General features: G+C 42.5%; 1 protein-coding gene across 7 annotated transcripts in view; it reads right to left on the bottom strand.

Moving 5' to 3' along the window:
- Positions 1-593: 593 nt before the first annotated feature.
- Positions 594-25,712, bottom strand: part of LOC310767496 (protocadherin alpha-C2-like) — a 191,134-nt gene continuing 166,015 nt past the window's right edge. For 5 of the 7 annotated variants that reach the window (XM_083624533.1, XM_083624536.1, XM_083624532.1 and 2 more), the window contains exon 4: positions 594-2,871. In XM_083624533.1, the coding sequence (XP_083480659.1) occupies positions 2,561-2,871 (311 nt within the window). In that variant the 3' untranslated portion in view covers positions 594-2,560. The remainder of the gene's footprint in view (positions 2,872-25,712) is intronic. The other 2 variants (XM_083624535.1, XM_083624534.1) reach the window with 1 other exon arrangement.

The following is a 25,712-nucleotide window of genomic DNA, read 5'->3' as shown; positions in this document are numbered from 1 at the left end:
CTGGTTAGAATTATAGGATGCTAGAATTTTGCAGTGGAACTGATTTTAGTGATCCTTGATTAGATGCAACACTAAACGCATTCAGCAACTTCTTTCTTTCTTTCTTTCTTTCTTTCTTTCTTTCTTTCTTTCTTTCTTTCTTTCTTCTTTCCTATTCTCATTGAAGTCTGTAAAAGATTGCAGACACAACTTCTCTAGAGAGCAGAGGCCAAAGCCTCAGTAATGGCAACTCTAACCCAGTTTTTGAAAAGGCATTCCCTTCCTCAGATCTCAGATCACAAGGCAAATCAGAGTAAAAGAGATGAAAGGATTTACTAGGGAAATGAATTAAAATCAGGGGCCATCCTTGATATATAGGGACATTTGGAATGTAAGTTTTGGATCCCAGCTTTATTCTGTGGAGAAAAACATGATTATATCATTTTATATCACTCCTTCACACACCATATGCTGTTTAAAACACACAATGGATTGAGACCACTAGAGATTCCAGTCCATGTATGACTTGTGCACTTATCTGTCAGGAGGCAAAAGTTCTTTACTTCATGACCACCCTCACCCCACTTCTGAAATAATATCCTGCGATTTACTAATTTCTTGATTTAAGAAAGATATTTTACTTGTGTTTCAATTCATACACAAAAACCGGTAACTAACAGTGCTTAAAAATATTAACACTACTTCACTTGTTCACAAACGTACAAAATAATAATAATAATAATGGGTTTACATTCAACAGTAAAGCTTAATGTCCACGCTAGGTAATAGTTTCATTGACATTCACATACACAAGCACAGAATAAATATTTCAGGATACTTATAAGAGCATAGAGCATACATACAGTACTTGAATTTTACATAATGAGTGATAGTTGTAGGGTTGGAAATCATAAACTCAGAGAGAAATTAAACTATAGCCCAAGGAAGTCATGAGGGAGGTATTAACACCAAGACACTGCACAGAGCCAGCAGGTGAGTCGATCTGCTTAGTGTGAGAAAGGGTCTGCTTCAGCTTCCTCTGACAAAAAATTGTTTACAAATGTCGTGTATTCAAAGTGCAGAATAAGTAATGCAAAAAGAGAAAGAGAATATCTTGTATTTCTTAATGCATGCAAGAGGCAGTCTCCCCCCAAAACCAGTGACCTGACAGAATAAAGCTGTGATTGGCAGATATAATACAGATGTTTCAGGCAAATTTTTCTAAAGCACTTCAATAGCAGCAATTATATTTTCTAATGGCTGTAAATTTACTTCAGTCTGGGTTAAAGGAATCCTATTTCTTCCTCATTTACAGCTACTTTCCCTTTATAAATAGAGATATCAAATCACAAACAGCATAGATAAGATTTTCTTTTTTGTCCTTACTTTTGCATATGTGTTATGGAAATACTCTGACCTTTTCAGAGACATTATGTGCAAAAGAATGTTAAATAGAGTGGAAACAAGGACATAAAGGAAACATCACAGTCAGTTACATTCCTGAGATGTCAGCCTTCCCTTCCCTTGTTAAACTCCGAGGACATGTCTGCACAGTGGTTTCAAAAGGCATTGGATGCTCCCCGGAAGGACGCCCAACTCCCTGCGGTTCATGCATGCCAAGGCCTGGGTAGCAGGACCAGTTCTGTCTACACAGCTGGATACAAAATGTGAACAAAGGAATCTCCACTCCTCAGGGTTCCTCTTCAGTTTTTTGGTGGTTTGTTTGTTTGTTGATGTTGTTTTGAGAGAGAGGGGGTTCCCCATGCTCCCTGTTTATCACGGGAGCACTGAGTCAGGAGTGCGGGCAGTTGCTGTGTAGACGTTCCCTGAGGGACATCCTTGCTAGGAGAACAAAAGGCCTTATTGTGGCAATACGGCCAATGGCTTGGAAGAAGATATACTTCATGGTATAGAGTTATCTGAGTGAGTCTTCCTTTTTTTGCTGGAGTGTGTATATAAAATATATAAAAGCTCCAGCATACTACACACTAGCTCTTGTAGATTATGAAAAATCTAATTGCAAATTTTAAGATAGTTCCCCAGGCCGCACAGCATCGCACATTAATTTCACAAGGAACTTCACTTGTTTGTGTTTTGGAACGCTTCTTGTGTCATATTAATCTGATCTTGCATCACCTAGCTGATAATCAGCACACAAAAGTTTCCAATCAGATACAGGGTGCACAATACCAAAAATGTTTAAGTCCCCCTCCCACCCCCCACCCCCCGTAAGTATCATCAGGACAGGATCACAGGAACCACAATGCAAAGAGTCCAACCTCGCACTGGCTGTATTGTGAAGAGTCTCCTTTTCAGCGTAGGAGAAAAGAAACTTGTGTCTGCTTTTTAGATTCTGAAAACAAGCCAGAGTGGAGAAAAAGAGTTAACACCAGGCTTAATAAAGCTTTCAAGACAAAACTGTTAAGCAATCTAGACAGACATTGTGAATTCCCTGTGGATTTCTGAAGTCTTGCACATACAGGAAATTGGCTAACAGTAGGAAGAAGTTGGGAGTTGCTACATAGGAGAGATCTTCCAAGATTACAAAAATTGGCTAAGTAGATTGTTCAGTATAAACCCCTCACTGGTCACTGTTGTCAGTGGTGCTGTTGCCCTTTTCTTTTTTCTCCTGAGCTTTGTTCCCCTTCTTCTTTTTCTTCTTTTTCTTGCTCTCCTCCTTCTTGCCAAAGGTTATGAAGTCACTTTTGTCAGTTTGGCTGTTGGGCGGATCCTGACGGATGGAGATGATTGCAGGAGATCCTGGGATAATGAATTTGTCTGGCAACTCACCGGGACCAGGCTGCTTGGAGTTGCCAGGTCCATATTTAAAGGTCCAACTGTTGCTGTTCACGCCAGCTCCCACTGGAGGGGACACCTCGCCAGCCTCTGGTTCTGCGGGGGGGGGGGGGATAAAAGTGAACAACAAACACTTAGTATTGCAATTAAAGTACTGCAGATAGGTACCATGCAGTTGGGATTTTTTCAAAGACCTGGCTCACAGGTAAAGCTAAGGCAAACTATGGTTTTGCACAAATGTGAGATCTTGAGGGTTCCTGGAGGGGACGTTGGGACCACTTTGCTCTTCTGTGGCTGAGAGATACGCCATAGTTTGGCTTAATACGTTATCCAAACTCAGGCTCATGGTTTGCCTTGCTCTGGACAAACCACAAGCTGTAACCACAGTTTGCTTTACAGTTCATGGTTTGTCTGAAGGAGCCAAATCACAAGCCTGGGTTGGGATAACACACTAAGGCAAATCATGGCTTAGAAGGACCAGCAAAGGAATAAAACGGCCCTGAGCTCCTCTCTGGGAGCCCGCATGCTCGTGTGTTCATCCTAAGCCATAGTTTTGTATTAGAATTATAAGTGAACTGAGACAAATAAAGGTAGCAGCATACAGACTTCTCTGCAAATGGGGTCAGTCTTCTCTATTTAATTTAAATAAATATATTATGTTGCTTAGTGCTCTTTCAAAACACTGGAAAAAGAAAACCACAGGGCATTGAAATGCCAAGTCATTACAAGGGATGCATTGCAAGTTCAATATAATTTGGGGGTGACAATATTTCAGTGTATTAAACAGCTACAAATGTTTGAGGACTTATTCTTATCATACCACATCTTCACAACTGGAAAATTGCATACAAATCATATATTAGCAGGACTCATAGGTATCCACTGAATTTCATATTGAATGCAAATTAAAACAAGCCTGATCCTGACCACACTCCCTCACCCCATGGCTGCTACTGACATAACCTGCAAATCATAAAAAATAAGCTTATTAAATGCCCTCACCCCATTTCATGTATGATCTATTTTGACCCTAAGGATTGAGTCCTAAATGTGTTAACTAGTGAATAAGTCCCACTGAACAGCAGTGTGACTTACTTCTGAGTAAACATGCATGGATACTTTAACTAATGGGTAGGTTGGTTATTCTGCATAGGTTGCAAGGAAATGAATTTGCTCAGATCACTGTGTCCAACTAGGAAACTGTAAAGCACAATTTTTTCTGGAGTCTGGTGCAAGTAATTTTTTAAAAGTCTGCCAGATTAAAACTTTCATGGCTAGTGTAAATAAGTGTCTGAAACAGCAATTCACATATTTCTAATATTTAAAAATAATATTATTGCAGAGTTTCTATTTTATAAAATTTAATCTGCCCATCTTAACCAATGAATTATCTTTCTTTTGATGCCTTTAAACTGCATCATCTAATGTTTCGGTTTTCTTTGGAATTCTTTTGTAATGTCCAGCATCTGACTAGGTATTTAGGCTTGCTTTTTGTGATTCCAGTATTCCAGAAACGACTTCAATGCACAAGACCCTGCCATATATCTTCAGTCTTTGTTTTAGCTTAATTAAATCTTTTCTGAGTGGAGATTGTGTGTCCTTCTCACTTCCATTATTCCCCTCACTGCCTTGGAATAATAAATTACACAGCTGAACTTTGTGTGCCTAATACAAATCATGTTTCAATACTCCCTCCTGTTGTACAAAACGGAAAATTGTGTTCTGAATATTAAACATATATTTGTCCATAACCTCTGCAATTAGTCCCAACAACCCTGACCTATATACATAGCTTTTCTGTTTTCGTGTCTGAATGGGAAAGGGTGAGGTTGGAATGGGATACGAGAGGGCAAGAGACAAAAGAGGAAACCATCAGTCACTAGGACTCGTCCTTAATGTTCAGCACTGTATGCAACAATGAATAAAACTCAGGAGAAATACTTTGCAATTGTATCTCTGCACAATTGGCTCTCTGCCACCAGCACCCACTGGGTGGAGAGGATAGCTTTTCTATGTGACACAACAGCAATCTGAATATAAAGAAGAATTCAGAAGTAAATATCTGTTACTTGCAGACCAAAGTCCATTCTATAATCATGTTCTGGTACATCTTTATAAAAGGCATTGATTCTATCCTTGTTTCCTGTTTTCCTTCCAGGATTTAAGAAGGAGAAACGTGGGCGAGGGCATAGCCAGGATTTTTATTAGGGGGGCATGCTTTTGTTGGGGGGCACAGAGCCTCATATTTGTACTGATTTGTATTGGTTAAGGGGGGCAGCTGCCCCCTCCTGCCCTCCCTTGGCTACACCCATGGGGAGAAAAACAAGGATTTGAACAGAACTTTCTAACCTGTAGCTTTCATCATATCCTTAACCATATCTCAGAACAGGGTGGTACCTCATTTTTCTAACATTGTTCATGTAACTTAACAGATGCCCAACATGGTGTGGTTTTTCTCATCTTAAGGATGAAGTAATTGAAAAAACTACAATGTCAAAATGCTATCCTGAACAACCAGGTAATAGTTCTCCTATAATCAATGTGACGTTATTTGAATATTTTGCAGGAAAATAATTTACAATAATTAACATCCTTGTACTTTTAATAATCTTTTAAAATTTACTGAAAAGCTGAACCAGCCCTTTCAGGACAACTTTGAGAGTATTCCTTTTTAGAAAGCGACAGGTGCCTCCTTGTATTGAAATGAATGGGGAGGAATCCTCACATTTAGAAAGGCTCCATGTGGGTATTCAGAATCCTAATCTGGGCAGTTACCTGTAAAAGGCTTCAATATTCAGCAGTGACTGCTCCCCACATCAAATGGGGGCGCCTTTTGCGTGGTCGCGCGCAGCCCCCCCGGATCCCAGAGTGGCTCCTGGTAGTACAGGCTGGCTTCACCCTCCCCAGGCTGGACACCTGGAGGTCTCCACCTACCTCAGCCAATCACCCAATCCCGCCTGTGGAGGTGTTGCCATGGGATCGGCCAGGTAGGGAGAGGGAGTGCCCTGCCCACACAACAGAAGGTGAACCTGCAAAGTGTCAGTTGGCCCCAGAGCTTCTCCCACCCTGCCCTCCCTCAGTTAAGCCTTTTTTTTGCAGGTTAACCTCTTCTCCACAGGTACACAGGCGCTGCTACGTCATGGTTGCTGTTGAAGGGCCGGAAAGGAATTTTCCTGTAGCAAAACGTCACAACTTTGGTGGTTTCAGGCCTTGGGCAGAATCCTTTAGTCTATCTTCCTAAATTGCGGGGGGGGGGGTGTGAAACGGTGACCCACGCCCCCCTTGTGGTGGTGATCCCAGGGTTCCCCATTAAATGGGTCTTGAGGGGAGGCATTGGCCATATGCCGAGAGGTTGTCATTGCTCTCCCCTGTGATGGCGGTGAAACAGGGGGCGGGCTCTCTGCTTGAACATATGTTCTCCAGAGCCAGCCCAATCCCCACACATTCTGGATAACCCTGATGTCTCCCAGATCCCCAGCTGGGAACTGGGAAGGATAAACGCCCAATGGCTGAGCCAAGGTTTCCCTACATCTGAAACTTAATAAAGTTGTGGCCACGTTGTCTTGAGTCATTATTCCACTTGGGGGTTGCCTGGGGTTGGGGGGACTCTGCCTGTCCACTCAATAGAGTTTAAGTATCTGCCTGACAACATGCAAGTCCCTCTGCTGTGCTTTCCATCCCTTATGCCAGGCATGTCCAAAGTCCGTTTCGGGGGGCCTAATCAGGACCGCCGGTCAGTTTAATCCAGTCCCTGTGGCAGTTTATATCCTGGGGTAAAAAAAGCTCAACAACTTCAATCCTAAAAAAACTTTGGTCGGCCCTCAAGGCCCTTCACTTCATCAAATCTGGCCCTCTTTGAAAAAAGTTTGGGCACTATTGCCTTATGCAGATGTCCCTTACCACTTCTACTGGCCCGCTGCACACGTCAGAAAGTGTGGAGGATGTGGAAGCTGCACTGTGTGGTCAGTGATCAGCAAGGAGGATTAGAGCAGAAGAGCTCACAGCCCCCAAACATTCTTCATTCCCCTCCATGCTTGCCTCTCAGTGGGCAGCAGCTAACTATCCAAGTGCCAGGCAAACCAACCTGTCTAACCCTCTCATATTTCTGGCATCAGTCTGGCAAGGAAAACGTCTGGAGGGTCCCTGGATGGTTCAGCTGAAAGCTCTCAGGCTGCCTGGTGGTGTGCTGTGAAACATGGAGCAGTGTTGGGGTGTGGAGGCACATTGGGGTGCAGGCAGACTTTACGTGTGCTTTGAGAGTCCTCCACACACTCCTCTCTCGGTGGGGGAGGCTACAGCAAACTTTCACGTAGTAAATTAATTTGCATAGCAATTAGTGTAAAAGCTGTGGGTGGTGCATGTCATCTTTATATGGATGTGCAAAGTTTGATTGCAAGAGAAAATAACACATAATTCACATAGACTCTTAATCTGGGTTGTATTAAAAAAGCAAAATATTATTTTAAAATGTCCAGATTCATAAAACATGCACATTTCAGTATTAGTCTGGAGCCCAAAACTGTTTCTTATGATTTTGGAGCAGGATCAGAGCTTGTGCTGCCTCCCTTTCATGTCAGTGGGGTGAGTGTGGAAAAAGTACCCCCAGGAATTCCTCCCTCTAATTTCCTTAGCACAGAATTATGTGGGGGGGGGGGGTTTCCTGCATGCATGAATTTTGCCCTGGTTATAGGAGTCTCTTCTCCAAAGCACAAAATCTGTAAAACTATCCAGCTGGAGAAGACGAGTTTTGCTTGTAATCCATTTTAAATGAAGGAGAAGTAGAACAAAGCTGACAATAGAGAGTGGCAGGTAAAAACAGGCTGGAATTGAGATGTCTCCGGCAGGCAAGATGGCTGCTCACTGAGCGCAGCGCAGTGCAATTCAATCAGCAACTCAGTGTTCTGGCAGCAACACCAAAGAGAGTATTTTCTTTCTTCCTTTTTATGCATGCTCTCATATTCTCCACACAGCCCTAAAGCCACAATCTGTCATTTCACAGGAACAGGTGGGGCTCACTCTACATAATGAAAGCTATATTGTAAGCACCACGCTTTGGCTCTGTCTCATGTCCTTCCAATGCTTTCTTTTAATAAATCTTTCTCGTGAACAGGCTCCCCTTTTCAAATGCAACCCCCCCCTCCACACACACAACCCCCTGCAAGGAGAATCAGTACTGGCTGACAAGAGACATTTGCATTTGTGTGGCATGTTCTGCCCAGACAATATGCAGCCCCACCTCTTTTCATTCATCAATCCTCTCTTCCTCTTTAAGGATTTTGACATCTAGTGCATCTGAAAGGTCATTCAGATAAAAGCCTTAACCCAAACTACTGCCATTACATCTAAAAGGAAATCTTGCTGGCTGCACTTTTTTTTTAAGGCTGCATGCACACCATACATTTAAAGCACAGAACCTCGCCCAAAGAATCCTGGGAACTATAGTTTACCCCTCACAGAGCTATAGTCCCCATCATCCTTAATAAACTATCATTCCTATGATTCTTTGGGGAAGTCATGTGCATTAAATGTAATCCACACTATGAATAAATACCCTCTCTAAATTTAGGACAGGCTCAATCATTTATCCTAAGGGTCAGTGTAAATTAACATTACTATTTAGTGATGAAATTCTTTAAAACACAGAGCGGGATGCAAGCTGGCAGGGAATTGCAGAGAGCGCCCCATTTCTCTGCTTTCCTTTTTGTTTGTGCTATGCAGGCTGCTGCTTTTCCCTCTGGCTGGCATGATGAATATTTCCTGCTACAGAGGAGTCCTACATTCTGCCGACTAATTCTGGAACAGCTCACGGAGAGCAAACACTATTTGCTTGCTGAGAGAAAACTGTGTGTGCAAGAGAGGGAGGGAGGGAGGGAAATATTCTGTCTCCAAATATTCTGAATGCACTGATTTTCCCTAAACCTATTTTGGATTAAAATATCCATGCAATATTTTGTTGTTATAGTAGCCAAGAAAAATAACAATATTAGAACTGCCAGCAAAAGAAGATATAGAGGGTGAAAATCCACATTCTACCTTGTTAACTACTGTCTCTCAGAGTAAGCCTACTCGTAATTTTAAGCAGCGATCAAACACAAAAAAGGCAAAGCTTCATTTATTTATTCACTTGATAGAGATGTGCAACAGGCAAAGTGAAACACAATTTCTCCTGTGAGCTACTCTGCTGCTTGCAAGTGATGCTTCATTTTTAATGCATTGACTGTACACACCTATACATGCCTCTTCAGAAGTCTTTAGCATTCAATGGGATTTATTCCCAAATAAACATGTTCTACTATTGCAGCCTAAACTGAGAGGTGCAGCTGCTGAATGACTGTTCATCTTGAGTTTCATGCTCTCAACTGTTGACTTCACGGGGCAACAATTCTTATCATACTATTTGTATTAATTGTCCTACCAGTGCCAGGAAGTCTGTGGTATCAACAACTGTTTTGTAAATTTGTCAGTGTTATGTAATTCTCACTTTCTCTGTACTTTCTGCATTGCATTTCACTCTGACCTTAGTGCTTATAAATCCCTACGCACACTCCAATCTATATTATATAGCTATGAAACTGACAATGTTTATGCCATAATGAAATAATTAGTCTTTAAATTGCTGAAACGTTATAGGTTGGAACAGACTAACAGACTATGGCAAAACCTGTTATATAATCAGTGCAATAAGGTAAGTAAGAATGTGACTATTCCAGTGCCATACAGTCACACCTCATGTTGCGTCTGCTTCAGGTTACGTATTTTCGTGTTGCATCCCATGGCAACCCAGAAGTACCAGAATGGGTTACTTCTGGGTTTCGCCACTCGCGCATGCACAGAAGTGCTAAATTGTGCTTCATGCATGCACAGAAGCGCTAAATCATGCCGCACACATGCGCAGATGCGGCGCTTCGGCCTGCGTCAGTTCCATGTTACGGACAGGCGTCCGGAACAGATCCTGTCTGTAACATGAAGTTCCAATGTATTTTAGAATCATAGAATTGTAGAATTGGAAGGGATCCCAAGGATCCTCTAGTCCAACCCCCTGCAATGCAGGAATCTCAACTAAATCATCCATGACAGATGACCATTCAACCCTGTGGCACCCCACTCGTCACTTAATCATAATTTATTAACCCACTAAGCGAAAGCACGTCAAAGTGCAAGTAGATAAATAGGTACCGCTCCAGCAGGAAGGTAAACGGTGTTTCCGTGCGCTGCTCTGGTTCGCCAGAAGCGGTTAGTCATGCTGGCCACATGACCCGGAAGCTGTACGCCGGCTCCCTCGGCCAATAAAGTGAGATGAGCGCCGCAACCCCAGAGTCATCCGCAACTGGACCTAATGGTCAGGGGTCCCTTTACCTTTATAACATAGCTAAACAATGGAACTCTTTGCCCAGCCCAGTTGTCACCTGCACTTGCTCCACGGTAGAGTACATGCTTTGCATGCAAAAGTTCCTCAGTTCATTCTCTGTTATCTCTGCAAGACTTGGAAAAAAGCCTTGGGTCTGGAACCATAGAAAGGAGACACCACTCCTAAGGAGGGAATACTGAACTAGATGGACCGGTCATTTGACTCTATATAAGTCAGCTTCCTATGTTCCTAACCTTTGATCCTGCAACAGGAGAAACCACAGGCACTATTCCGTGGCACAGCCAGTGGGATAGCCTTTAAAAGATACTCCCTCTCCAAAAGGCCATGTATCTGTCCTCCAGACTTTGGTATAAAAGAGGTTTTTCAGCCTACCAAGGATCTGACAATAACAGCCCCTTCACCATGGTAGTATGAAATTCTGGCTTGGGGCTTCTGATCCTGCCTTCCTTAATGGAGGCAGCCCCCACGACAGCGGGGGATCATTGGCAAACAAAAAACAAGGATGACAGAAGGGAAATCATTCTTGCAATTCCCCCCAGGGACGGGGGGAATGGTCTTCTCTTGCAGTTCATCTGGGTACCTGGCTCTCGCTCTGGCATGGAATGTGGGAGGCACGGAGGCGTTGAGTGCAAAAGCACTTCGCCTGGTGAACACCCTCCTACGCCGCCATTAAGAAGCAGAGGTTCTCCATATAACTGGATCTTTAATTGGCTTTAAAGAACTGGTGCATGATGGGAAAGGGTTGCAAAAACATACTGCCAAATATACCAGCTACATGGATCAAAGTTTTGAATTGAGATAAGATTTTTATCGGAGTGAGAGTTGGTTGGGAAGCCCATGGTTTATATATATTTATATATAAAGCTTCTTTTATATATTTATGATTCGGCAAGCCTCTCCAGAATATAAGATAAATAGATATTTACAAGTGAGGAAGGGATGTTGGAGTAATATTGATATTAACAAGCAAAAAATGGAAACTGTGTGTGATCTGAAATGAAGAAAGGAGGAGAAGAAGCTCAAGTATGACTGTGTTGGAAAGAAAGAATAATTCCCCTCACCTCTGTTTAAAAAGAACAGACAAGGAAAAAGAGACTGAGATTTGTGTGTGCTACTGATGAAATGTAATCTAAGATAAAGTTTAATTGGGCCATAAATCTCTTGCTGGAAGGAAAAGAATTTGGGGGCTGTGATAAGAACGCTGCAGAGATTCTGGCAGCTGGAAAGGAGTATTAAATCTTCAGCGCGTTCAAAAACTGCCCAGCTTTTCCTAGGCTGAGAGAAAAATGGTGAAGATCCGCCATGGTTTCTAGCAGACTGTCGCCAGTTCCAAGACATCAAAGCAAGGGACAAAGAGAAAAGACCTCTGAGAAACTTCAAGATTCAGTTCTGCCCCAAGCCACGATGGGAGAAAACAACAGAGACAACACCAAATATGGACAGAAGGAATCTCCATGGATATGACAGTTTTCACACACAGGGCAGAATAAAGATAATAGTTTGAGTTCCTCACTTGAAGCTTTATAAATTTATATATTCTAACATCACAAATGGAAATCATTGATTATGTAGCTGCTCACTAAGGGATTATTATTATAACTGAAATTACTTAAGATTATGAAACGCAGTGATATAAGATCGGAAATGCATCCAAACCACCATGCAAGGAGCCACTTTAATTAAAATGTATTAATTGGAAGTTGATTGGCACTTTGTATAATTTGGGAATTAATTGTTATTGTTATAATTTGGCTATTATTGAGGGTATATTGCAAAACTAATAAAAAAAATTAAAATAAACTTACGGTGCCTGCTGCTGAATTGCAGCTTCTCATACCCCCCCCCCCTTCTGCCCTGCACGGAGCAAGGGACAATAAATGACAAGCCCTGGGTGAAATCTAGACACATATAAAAAACGCTGTGAAAATGCTTTTTTTAAAAAAAGTTTTGAAAAATATATTGAATTTGCCGTAGCTCACCATCACCATCGCACATTTGTATAATGAACTTTACAACACACTTAAAATGTTTTATTTGCATCTATATAGCTGAGTCCCTGGTTTAGTGTGACCTATGAACCAGCACTTGCGCTGTGTTTCTCCCAAGAAAAGCATGGGCAGTAAATGAATTCCACTTGTGGTTTGTTTGGAGAGAAACAGACCCTGAGCACTGGCTCAGACTCCACGCTAAGCCAAGGTTCATTGTTCCCTGCTCTCAAGCAGGGCACAGTGAAATGCAAGTGATTCAGCAATGTGCACTAGGATGCTGCTCAGATGTCATGAACTAGCTGGATGCAGAGTAATGGTGGGATAAACCAGCTGGGGAACCACCAAAGGAAGAAGGCTCAGAGCCTGGGAGTGGTGGTGGGACAATGGTGAGTGGTCAGAGGGAGAAGAAGGAAAACACTGGGGAGAAGTGGTAACAGGGCTTAGTGAGCTCGGAGAGTCTGTGGCAGAGAGAAGTCCAGAATCAGAGGCAGAAGCTTAAGTAGGGGAGGAGAGAGGCCAAGAGGCAGAGATGAATCACAGCTGTTCCCCATCATCCTGCTGGCACAGGCTCCTCTCCAACCTCCTGGTTTCCCAGAACCAGAAGAGGCATGAAAAGGGCATAGGAGAGGTTGGCTACACACAGGCGAAGACTCTGGTTGCCTGGGGAAAGCCCTGGAGAGAAGGGGCTTTAGATGGCTGTGGGGAGGCAGGAAATTTCAGTCTTGGCAACTGATCCATGGGACAAGACCCACCAGAGATGAGATGATGTGCTCATTAGGACTGATACTCTGCCAAGTCTGTGCAGATTGTGATCTTGCTAATAAAGAGTTAACTCCAACTTGCACAGTGCAATTTACTGCCGGCTCACTCCTGACATCATTCATGGTAAGACATAGACTATGGCAGACTGTAACATGCAAGCTTATACATGAGACTATAACACAAATGTGAAATATCTTCTAAAACACAAAACAGAATAGGAAGCTCTGAACTTGCAGTCAAGTCTCTGCAATCCCAAACTCCTACTGTCATGAATCTCTAAAATGTAAGGTATATTTTTTATATCCTAGAAACCCACAGTACGTTAGAAATAGTACAAACTCACTGGCCGGGGGGCAGTGGGGAACTGTCCTACTTGCATATTATGAAGCTTTCAAAGTATGGAGCAAAATATTGTCACTTGTTTATTGCTGTAGGTCAGAATGCTTTTAAAGGGGCCAGTCTGAACATAGGAATCCCTACAAACAAATACAAATAAATATAGATCTTTATTTTATTTTACACTTAGTGATGGCCTACTTTAGGACACTTTAGTGTTAGATCAATCAGTCCTATAATTACGCACTGTGATGCAGGGCCACAAATTTTATTATTTTGTATTCCTGGATTGATGTGTTGTGGTATGTGTTTGCCATGGCCTTTGACCAAAAGAATGAAATGTATTTATTTACATAAATATGCACACATACATTAATGCATTTCAAAATCCTTGGTATCTTCTTTTTATGCAAACTAAAGTGTAACCAAATTACTGCAGAAATAGTGTGTAGGGTGTTTCTAGTGTTAACTCAAATGGGTCACTGGGCATGATGAACTTTATATAAACAATGTTTTATACTGGTCTTCACGCCAAAAAAAGGCTTCTAGAGTAATTTACAAATCAGTACAAACAAGACAGTCCCTGCTCTCAGGCTTATAATAAAAAATACCCAACACAAAAGGAAACTGGACTGGGAGGGAGGAGGATATAAACAGACTCAGTTACCAGTTCTTAGCGACAAGTTCTAATAAGCTGCTAGGGCAGAAGCAGGTCAAGGAGACGAGGGGACAGAAGCTGCCGATCTCAATGGAATGGTCCTGCGTTCCTTTTCCATGACAAGCGCCATATAATAATAATAATAAATAATAATAATAATAAAGCCCTAAACGGCCTCGGTCCAGTATACCTGAAGGAGCGTCTCCACCCCCGTCATTCTGCCCGGACGCTGAGGTCCAGCGCCGAGGGCCTTCTGGCGGTTCCCTCATTGCGAGAAGCAAAGCTACAGGGAACCAGGCAGAGGGCCTTCTCGGTAGTGGCGCCCGCCCTGTGGAACGCCCTCCCACCAGATGTCAAAGCGATAAACAACTACCTGACATTCAGAAGACATCTTAAGGCAGCCCTGTTCAGGGAAGTTTTTAACGTGTGATATTTTACTGTATTTTTGGTTTCTATGGAAGCCGCCCAGAGTGGCTGGGGAGGCCCAGCCAGATGGGAGGGGTATAAATAAATTATTATTATTATTATTATTATTATTATTATTATTATTATTATTATATAATTGGACCCTAAGCACACCTCTGGCTTAGTGAAAGGCTGGGAAACTACAGAAGAGGAATGCCATGAAATGAATTTGTGCTCTGTTATTAAGCTAATAATAATAATAATAATAATAATAATAATCATCATCATCATCATAATTTATTATTTGTACCCCGCCCATCTGGCTGGGCTTCCCCAGCCACTCTGGGCGGCTTCCAAAAAAAACATTAAAATACTCTAATACATCAAACATTAAAAGCTTCCCTGAACAGGGCTGCCTTCAGATGTCTTCTAAAAGTCTGGTAGTTGTTGTTCTCTTTGACATCTGGTGGGAGGGCGTTCCACAGGGAGGGCGCCACAACCAGGAAGGCCCTCTGCCTGGTTCCCTGTAACCTCAGTTCTCGCAGTGAGGGAACCATCAGAAGGCCCTCGGAGCTGGACCCCCGGGTAGAACGATAGGGGTGGAGACGCTCCTTCAGGTATACAGGACCGAGGCCGTTTAGGGCTTTAAAGGTCAGCACCAATACTTTGAATTGTGCTCGGAAACGTACTGGGAGCCAATGCAGGTCTTTTAAGACCGGTGTTATATGGTCTCGGCGGCCGCTCCCAGTCACCAGTCTAGCTGCTGCTTAAATTCCCTCATCTACATACCTAGTAAAGGTGCAGTGACCTTGCCACCTTCTGAATGAGAGAGTTATAACAGCAGCAATACCACCAAACACAGAGTAAAATACTGCTGGTGATCCCTTGCTTATGTGTGTGCTAATGATGGACTCCAGCTTTGTCAAGGTTAAAGATTAAACAACCCTTCCCCATGTTGCAGCAGAGATCTTTCAATGGAGCTGATGTTCGTCACAAGAACAGAGCTGTCATATCAAAAAAAAATTAAAGTAAGGAATGGTACAGCAGCCCTAGTAAAGAAATGTCCAGTATGTTCTATTATGGTTAGAAACATAATGCCTGGAGGAAATGTAACTTGGCAGTGTTCCCTGTAGCGTTGCCAACTTTTGAAGCTGCCCCTGTAGCTGTCTCTTAAGCACTAATTTAATCTACAGCCTTGGTCTTCGACTGGTGGCGCAGGACCCACAAATGGGTCGCAGCCTGATCCAAGGTGGGTTGCAACAAGAGTACTCAAGGTAAAGGGACCCCTGACCGTTAGGTCCAGTCGTGGCCGACTCTGGGGTTGCAGCGCTCATCTCGCTTTATTGGCTGAGGGAGCCGGCGTACAGCTTCTGGGTCATGTGGCCAGCATAACTAAGCCGCTTCTGGAGAACCAGAGCAGAACACGGAAACACCGTTTACCTTCCCGCCAGAGCGGTACCTATTTATCTACTTGCACTTTGACGTGCTTTCGAACTGCTAGGTTGGCAGGAGCAGGGACCGAGCAACGGGAGCTCACCCCTTCGTGGGGATTCGAACCGCCGACCTTAGGGATGGGAAGACACAGTGCAGAAAATTATTCCTTCCACGGTACCAGGTATCTGAGGATCAGATCACAGATACAGCTAGCAGCAATATCCATGGTTGCAGCAACTGGAAAACCATTGTTGAAATCATGAGAATTGCTAACGACTGAATCTGTGATCAGCTGCTTGGGCTGTTTGCATGAATGTATGCCTGGGGGAAGTGAGACTGTTCCCTCGCAATGTGAAATGTGTTGTGTGAACTGAATCAAAATACCATCAAGAGGATTTATTCTAGGGGAAAGTGTGAGGGCTTCACTGCTTCATTCACCTACTGGAGAAAAGACTATGCCCTTTTCTTCCTGCTCTGATTGAGTCTGCCATAGTACAGTTAGCTTGCAATATTAAGCAGGCATTGTATTCCTCTGCTCCTAAGGGAGTTGGAATGGCAGTGAACAATTGAGAGGCTCCTTGGGGAAGCCGGCCCATCTGTTGCTATCACTTTCAGAGTCTTTGCCCATTTATTCCCCCTTACAAAAGTAAAGTTAAATCTATTGGTGTGTTGCATAGCCAAGACACTATTGTGCATCCGTGGTCTGGGTGCACTTGCCTCATAGCACAATAACAACATATGTGCACATCAATAAAAGTTTTCTAAACCCCATTTCAGAATCACATTTTCATTATTTCACTTAAAAATTATTTAAATCTTCCTTGGTTCCTTTCCTTGTACCTAAACCACTGGGTTTTTTTTTTCATTCCCTGCCATATAATTTATATGGGTTTTTCTCTGCTTGAATGAACAGTTCATATCTTTAAAGCTGCTGTACTTTCAGAATTTCAAGAGTTGCTCATTTTCTCTTCCTGGTTCTCTCAATTTATTTTCCTTCATTTATTGCCCCCCTGTTGAATTAAATTTTAGCATTCCCTTCTCCATGTTCCTTGATTCCTAGTAATCCCCCCCATTTCTATTTTTCTGACCCTGTCCTGTTTATCACACATCAACCTCTCTCTTTGTGTCTCTCTCTCTCACACACACTGTTTATGATCTCCTGCACCACTCCAACCCAGAACCTCTTTTATTGACTTTTTGTCTCATCAGAGTGACTTTTCCATCCCATAGGGCACTGAAGCCATGTCCTAATTAATGTTTGCTAATGAAAACGATGGCTTCTAGGTAGGGTGCTCTAGGTTCAGCTAGGCATTCTTCAAAACCATTGCTTTGGTCCATTGTGCTATTGTACTGCTGTGCTTTTCTTTCTTTCTTTCTTTCTTTCTTTCTTTCTTTCTTTCTTTCTTTCTTTCTTTCTTTCTTTCACAATGTGTACAGTCCAGCTCCACATGACAATTCCTCAGTCAAGGGGAGATTTAGACCTAGTTCTTGGGCTAAGTTTGATGTGACAGCAAGCAGTCAGATTTATTCTTCACATTTCTGCCCCACTGATGTACAAAGTGGAGGGTGTCAGGCTGCTTCCGTAAAAGGCACTTTACTCTCAGCACAGGCTGCATACATACCGTACATTTAAAGCACCCTCCCCGCCAAAAAAAGTATCGTGGGAACTATGGTTTACTGCTAACAGAGCTACAATTCCCAGCACTCTTAACAAAACACCATTTCCAGGATTCTTTCTTTGTGTAAGGAAGGTGTACTTTAAATATAAGGTGTGTACGCAGCCTCAGTTCAGATACCAGTAGTGAATTGTTCTGTTAGCTAGGGGGGGTGGATGCAGAGGAGGACATGACTGAAGCAACAAAGCACTAGAGATATGGTGGGATGGTGGGGTCACCTCCTTACACCCAAGTACAATATTTAATGTTGGAATTGGGCCCCTTACCAGCTCCGTTTACACTTGAATGGAGCAGAAAGCGGAATGAGCAAATGCGCCTGCTCTCATACTCTCCTCTCCTTGAATCTTGCAAAGGGAAGGTGAGGTGGAAAGACTGAGCCGCAGCTACAATATGTCAGGCTACAAGTGGCTGCTCACACAACTGAAGGTTCCCCTGTAGGAGAGAAACCTGCATTTTCCCTGTGAAATCTGGGATTATTTTGGCAAAGTGCCAGAACAGGATGCTTCCCACAATATGTGACTCATGTTACATCAGCCATTTTCTATCACCTTCTGTTAAAATCTCATCCTGTTATTATTGCTTTTATGAACGCACTACAAACAAAGCCAGTAGGACACCAATTCAAGTTAATAAGGTGGGGGGAGAGTATTAATTAGACGGGATGGGGAGATGCTAATGCAAACTGATGAGCCTGATGGAGGCATGCCATATTATTCTCCCTCCCCAGCTCTTCCAAACTTGGTGGGCTAAGTCAACATTATCCATTGTTAGCTTTCTGCTCAAAATTGTGTGGAGAGGGACAAAAATTCAGTTTTGTATGTATAAACAGAGGTGTTGGGGGGGGGGCAAAAGTGTCCTCAATTTTCAAAGGGGGTATACAAGGTAGCTATGGCGGCAGTTTCAAATGTTATTTATTTATTATCATAGCCATAAGAGGTTGCGGAGGTCAGAATAACTATAAGAGGTCTGCCACATGCTGGGAGAGATGTCATTACGCACCCCCCACATGCCCCCACAAAATGATGCCGTATTGTGACTTCATTCCCCTCCACAATCTTCATAAAGTATCACCAGCTTATGAACAATTATATCAAGGAGGCAATGGGAAGAGGGTGAGAGAAACATGAAATGTAGAGAGGGGGGAAGCTGCAGCTGGTGCTACCTAGCATGCCCCCCCCTTTAAAAAAAATATTCAGAATATATTGTCCTGCAACTCACTACCTATGAATAGGTGGCAGTTTTGGGGGGAGTGGGGTGCGAGGAGAAGAGACTTTTCATTCAGCTTTAGAAACACACAACTAGAAAGATTCCATTGAAATCCCATTTATACTCATAGGCAATGACTGGCTCTTAAAAAAACATTATACAGCTTTCTCTCCAATTACTCTAAGAGCTTAATTCTTTTTCATAATCTGCTATCCTAAGATAATAATCCTTTATCTCTACTCGGTCTCTGATTTGTTAATGCAATCAAGGGGTCAATACAAGACAGCAGCGGGTTCAGAACATGGTAAAACCCTGAGACGGTTAAACTGAGCCTTGGGTCTGTTTTGTCACCCCACAAATTCATTTATTTATGTCGTAAAATTTATACCCCACACGATTGTAAAAAAACAACAACCACACACTCAAAACCATTTTCAAAAAAATAAAACGATAAAATCAAGAAACAATTACAGCCATGCTTCGAAACATTAAAAAGTTAAAATACTAAAACAGATTAAAATCACCTCAACTTTCCAAGCCTCTGGAGTCACAAATGAGGGTTTGTGTATAGAACAGGCTTCTTTTCATCACTGGAATAAAGAGTCCTGGGCTCAAAGTTGTCAAGAAGCAAATGTATCACCAGTGGTACTAATCGTATGATTGAACAGCACTGAGTTACAAGAATACTCCTCTTGAACAAGATATACCGTATTTTTCGCTCTATAACACGCACCTGACCATAACACGCACATAGTTTTTAGAGGAGGAAAACGAGAAAAAAAATTCTGAATGAAACAGTGGATGTATCGTTTTTGTGCTTCGTGCTGTGGCCACAGACATGTGATTTGACGGTGAGTTTGGGGTAGCCCAATGCAAAAATCCTGAGAATCCATGTGGATCTGTGCTTTGTAACCACGTTTTTTCACCATTGTGGCCCCAGGCAACAGTGGGTGCGTGATTTTTTTGGTGCAGGCTGTAGCCATGGACATGCTATGTGATCTGATGGTGAATTTGGGGTGACCCAATGCAAAGATCTTGAGGATCCATGTGGATCTGTGCTTTGTAACAACGTTTTAAGTGGGGAGGGAAGGAAAAACACAGAAGGGACAAAGAGCATGAGTGGGGTGTGCAGCTGGCTAACAATGCAGGAGACGGGTTTAACGGGAGGGAGGAAAGGAAGGCAAAAGTTTCCCCCCACCCACCCACCCAAGCCAGCCCTCTCTCTCTCTCTCTCTCTCTCTCTCCCACCTGCATGTTTTCCAGCTGCCTGCGAGTCCCTAGAATGCTAGACGCAGCAGCAGCAGCAGCACGGAGAGGAGGAGGTGTGGCTTCGGCTGCGCTCCTAGCCGACGGAACCTGAGCCGGGTGGTCTGGAGCCTGCGCACAGTGTGACTAGGAAGGAATTAGAAGGAAGGACGCGATCCTTTCCCCTCTGCTTGCCAGGAGGGCAGGGGATTTCCCTGCTCTTTGTTGTGTTTGAGCAAACACAGCAACTGAAAACAGAAGAGGGTGGGCAGTAAGACCCTGAGGCAGAATGCAGGAAAGCAGCAGCCTTCCCTCCTCCTTGACGCGCGATCTGATTTTTGCCTGATTTTTGCCCCTGCACTTGGGCCAATCGGCTCCAGGGACCATACATTCGCTTAATAACACGCACAGACATTTCCCCTTACTTTTTAGGAGAAAAAATGTGTGTGCTATAGAGAGAAAAATACAGTATGTATGGCCAATAAAGTGGTGGTGGGGAGAATAGAATACTCCTGCTTTACGACTGGTGGCATTGGGCTGGGCTTACTGACTTATTACATTTGTGCCCTGCCTTTCTTCCACAGTGGCAATTGGGGTGGCATCATATCATTGTGAGTTTCCTGAATGGCCTCCTAAGTGCAGGCCAAGCTGCATCACATCCTCCTGCCCCTATTGTACAGTTTCCCATAACCAGGCAGGGCATCATTTCAGATTTTGGGGCATGGTGCAATTGTGAATTCAGAGAAAGTTTCAAAAGCCTACTTTTGGAGCATGTTCAAGGTTGAACTGTAGAACAGCAGTGCATTTAAGACATAAGTTATGAAATTCACCAGTACATGTGTGGTGATCAAGCTGTTGGGCTGCAGGACTTTTGAAAGGATTGTGTGGCTTTCAGTTGTTATTCAACACCTATTGGCTGCATGATTCCAAAACAGATGTTCCAGATTCAGAGATAGCATGCTTCTGGAGACCAGCAGTGTTGTTCTCATGCTTCTTTGTTGAGTTTGCTTTAAAATTATGGCCCCAAGAAACAGAGAGTTTCTTTGCAATTGTCATTAGCAGCAACTGCAATCATTATTTTTACATTATTTTTTCTTTGTAAGTTCTTTTTGTTTGTGCATGAAATAAAATACAGAAAAGGGAGAGGGTGTGCATTTGGGAGGGGGGCAATGTTTACAAAGCTGGACATCATCCAAAACTGCAAACCGTAGCTGGAGATGGCTCAGTTGCCTTCAACTGCACCACTGACACATAAATCTCCATTGGAAACAAGACCAAGTGAAGATGACAAGCCTAAGCACACTTCCTTGGGAAAGAGCCTCATTGTGCTCTGTGCCACCATCACAAAAATGGGATTTATGGGCAAAGTCCAAGGATCTGGAGTTGAGGAGTCCAAACTGATAATCTAGCAACATTGTTGGGTCCCCAAACCATCAATGTATACGGTGCTTTACAGAGTAATATGAGCAAAAAGGACAGGTGAGCTGGTGTCAGCATAGTGGCTAAGAGACTGTAGTATAAGCCAGGAAGTTCCTGGTTTGAATTTACCATGAAATCATGAGGTGGTCTTCTCCAAACTACTCCCCTTTTCAGCTCAACTTTTCAGTATAAAGAAATTACTCGCCTACCTTACACGGTTGCTGTAAGGATTGCAACAAGATCAATTACGTGTTTTAAATTCCTGAAAGCACTATATAAATGCTATGTATTACAATTTTCATTTCAAGGGGGGAAAGTGAGCCAAAACCAGGTCTGGGTCTGATGGAGCCTTTTGAAAACAAAGATGTTTCAGTACACTTGGGCATCTAATATATCATAATTTTACAACTGTAATTGGAGAAAGGTTCTTTGAAAGTCATCACCTCTCAAACTACAAAAGCTTTTAGCTTTGCCATGTGGGGGCAAGATGTCAGTGTTCTCAGCTTGACAGGGAGGAAATGCAGCAAAATTACAACCTACTACAATATGCATGTTGCTTAATGCTACTTTCTTGTGACAGATGCATTTTCCCTCCACAGATGGAGCATAAGCTACCAGAGGGAATGAGTAATTCGTTTTTAATTTTTCTTGCAATACTTTCTAGTACAGTGAGAACTAGACCAAGGATGGCCAAAGCAGAACCCTCCAGGTGTTGCATCTCCAGCTCCCATCTCATATATATATATATATATATATATATATATATATATATATATATATATATCACACATTCCTTATTATATTAATTTCATAAACTACGATGTCCAAAGTTTGTGCCTTTCCTCTACACAGCTAGAGCAGAGCTATATATGTTGTTTGCTAAACCAAGGCAATGTCCTTGAGGTTTTTCAAGAGACTGATTTAACTGCAAATGAAACCTCTTTATAACTGTGGTCCTCTGTTAGGAAAAACACATAAATTTATGTCCTTCCTGTAAACTGTCATCACCTCTGCTTCAAAGACCTCTTAATACAGTTGATTTTTCACATTCAGAGATATCTCTTTCTAGATAAAATACATTGGGCAGTGGTTCCCAATTAGGGGTCCGGGGGCCCCTGGGGGTCCATGGAACGCTCTCAAGTGGTCTGCGGCCCCATCCCTTGCCTCCCCTCCAACTAATTTTTTGTTGTTTTTGCATGGTAATATCACACTTTTTATGGTCTGTTTTAGCACTGTGTGATTTTTCAATATGTTGGCCAAAATCAATTTTGAAATCACACCACAATAATGATAATCTCAGCGAATAACGCCGCTGATCTCAGCTGCCTTACCTCACACTGATGGAGAACAGGGCAGTTGATCAGGAGCCACAGCCATCACTGCTGATCTGAGTTGCCTTCCCTCACTTCAGGGCACTGAGATGGAGCAGCTTTTCTCAGTAAGCAGGAAAGCAGCAGCAGCCACAGTGGACATGCATTTTCGCTGGCTGCCCTGATGCACCCATCCCATCCCACTCTCACTCCTTCCCTCATCCCCACACCTGACCTCCAATTTCAGACATCATGATATATCAGAACATTGCGATGTTTAGCTGCCTACTACGATGTTGAAAACCAGGTTTTCAACAAACCCTAGTCTGTTTTATAGTATACCTAAAATCCTTTGCTTATTAGGGACATTTTGTTGAAAAAATTGCATTGCAGCAGTAACTACCATAGAGTTATCAAATTTTTCAAAAGTAGGGGGTCCGTGGCTTGGCTTTTGATAAATAGGGGGTGCTCAGTAATTAGCTAATTGGGAACCACTGGCACAGGCCATTTCCACGTTAGACATCTACTTTGGAATAGCCATGCTTTGTTCATATTTTTGCAGGACCTCTCTGCATGGTATCATCATGAAATCATAGGCTTACTTCGATTTCCCCTCAGCTTTTCTTTCTCTCTTTTCTCTCCAGACTGCAAGAAATCTGACTTTAAAAACAAGAACACAATGAAGGCGCCTGACCTGATGTCAACAGGCAGGGAGTTCCAAAGCGTGGGTAATGTCACACTAAAAGATCAATTTAATACAAGTTCAAAATGAGTGCCAGTTCCACTTAACCATCCCAGAATTATGAGTTGCAATTTCCTAAGTAACTGATGTGATAACTGGACAATGCAATGCAACAGCTCGTGTATCACATGCGCACACATGAAGGAAGACCGAAAGGGCCATCCTTCAATGAGTGCTGTCTGTTTGCCAAATGAACCCGAGCAGAACATCTGGCACAGAATGTCTGCATGCTCTGCAGCGCAGCTTCCTTTCTGGGGTATTTCCTTTCTGATTATGTAGAAAGTGGCCCTATGTTTTCAGGAAACGTGTTTTCAGTTTCAATTCTTGTCAATTTCAGCTGGGCGATTGATTTTAAAAGTGTTTATATTCCATTGGTCAAGCCCCTACATGTTCCTAAGAAAAGAGACCTAAACCAATCCACTTAAAGGGAAGCTTTCTGGATTGTCACATTTCCCCAGGGAGTCTCGCCTTTTCTCTCATAACAGACCCGCCCTCCACCATTGATTTTCTCTGCTAACCTGTAGTTAGTGGCAAAGCATTTTGTCTTCATCTAGGATGGCTAAATAACTACCCACAGATGCCTGTGTGCTTGAACTTATCAGAAGACCTAGGAAAGCATTTGGTAAACATTCTGCTCCTCTAAACATGTTAAGCTTCAGTTGTGTCAATTCAGCCTAATCTGCCTGTGTTTTAGCTTAGAACTACACAGGAGTTTATTTATTCATTCATTAAAATTGTATACTGTCCTTAATCCGAAGGTCTCAGGGCATATTATTTTGTTAAGTTTTTGTTTCTAAATAAACTCCTGCTTACTAATACACCATCTATACCTATTTTGAAATTATATTTCTGGATTTTAGAACGTTAACCATTTGCACAGTGTTTTTGCAGTGGTTCAATTTACAGGTGGCTGGATCTCAGCAAGGGCTAAACACTTGCACAACCTGCTTAGGGAGATTTGCAATAAATGAAGGGACTATGAGAACATGGGCACTGAATCCCCAGGCATGTCCCAAGAGTAATAAGGTAACCCATGGCTTCAGATTCTCAGCATAAACACACGTAGAGCCACCACCGCCTATTAAGTGAATGGATATCTATTTATATCACTTCCTGCTGACATAAAGGATAGTGAGCACTTCTTTTGAAATCATACATAATCAGCAACTGAAATTTCAGTAACGGCTTTGAAAAGTGCAAGAAATACAGTGATAGTAGATGGATCCACTTCATACCCAGAGAGAATAGAGCTAACGGGTATTTAAGGAACCTATGTGTTAAATGACTAGGCACATGTGATAGTTATGTATGTAGACAGATGTAGCAGCACTACTAATGTCTGCTTATATAAAGAGAAATGAGCCAATTGTGATAGCTGAAGGAAGAGGTCAACTGCAAGTTAAAGCTTTTTCAAAACTGTCTGTTGAATAGGGAAATAATGCTTTTTATCGTAGAGCTGGAAGGGATCCCAAGGGTCATTAGTCCAGCCCCCTGCAATGCAGGAATCTCAACTTAAGCATCCATAAAGCAAACATCCTGAGCGGAGGAGACTTTGTCAAAAGCCTTACTGAAATCAAGATACACCACATCCACAGCATCCCCCTGATTCACCGAGCTTGTAACACTATCAAAACCTTCTGATAATGAAAGAGACTCTTGCATGCAATGAGACCCCCGAGTTAGCTATACAGTGGAACCTTGGTTTTCGAACGCCTTGGTACTCGAACATTTCAGCTCCTGAATGTTGAAAACCCAAAAGTAAGTGTTCTGGTTTCTGGAAGTTGAACAGACTTCCAGAACGGATTACGTTTGAGAACCAAGGTACCACTGTACAACTTTTAGAAGACATCTTAAGGCAGCCCTGTATAGGGACTTTTTTTAATGTTTCATGTTTTATTATGTTTTTTATATATGTTGGAAGCTACCCAGAGTGACTGGCAACCCAGTCAGATGGGCGGGGTAAAAATAATAAAAATATTGTTGTTGTTAAATATACAGATCATATGTATGTAGATCAGAAAAGATTTGGGGGACTGAGTGCATGTTTTAATTTGGATTTTCTGTATTTTATGAAAAAAATCAATATGTCCTCTGGCTACCTAATTTTGTATTCCACAGGTTAATTTGTTGGAAAAGCATTGCTTTTTCGTGACAAGGAGCATACTGATTTTGCTGCATGTGTGCTGCATGGTGCATTAAAGGTACCTGATGGCTCACGGAGCTATGAACATCCACAAGATTTCAAAAAATATATATAGCAACTAAAATCACTTACAGTGAAGAAGGTTGTAATATTCTGAAATGTGCCAGAAGTGGTTTTCAACACACATTCACTGCATTCCAAGGCAGTTGTTTTCAGGACAGCGAATGTGGGCGCAAATCACTTC

This window comes from Podarcis filfolensis, assembly GCF_964270895.1.
Source record: "Podarcis filfolensis genome assembly, chromosome: 7".
Classification (NCBI taxonomy): Eukaryota; Metazoa; Chordata; class Lepidosauria; order Squamata; family Lacertidae; genus Podarcis; species Podarcis filfolensis.
The sequence above is the reverse complement of the archived record's forward strand: the minus strand, read 5'-3'. Positions and strand labels throughout refer to the sequence as shown.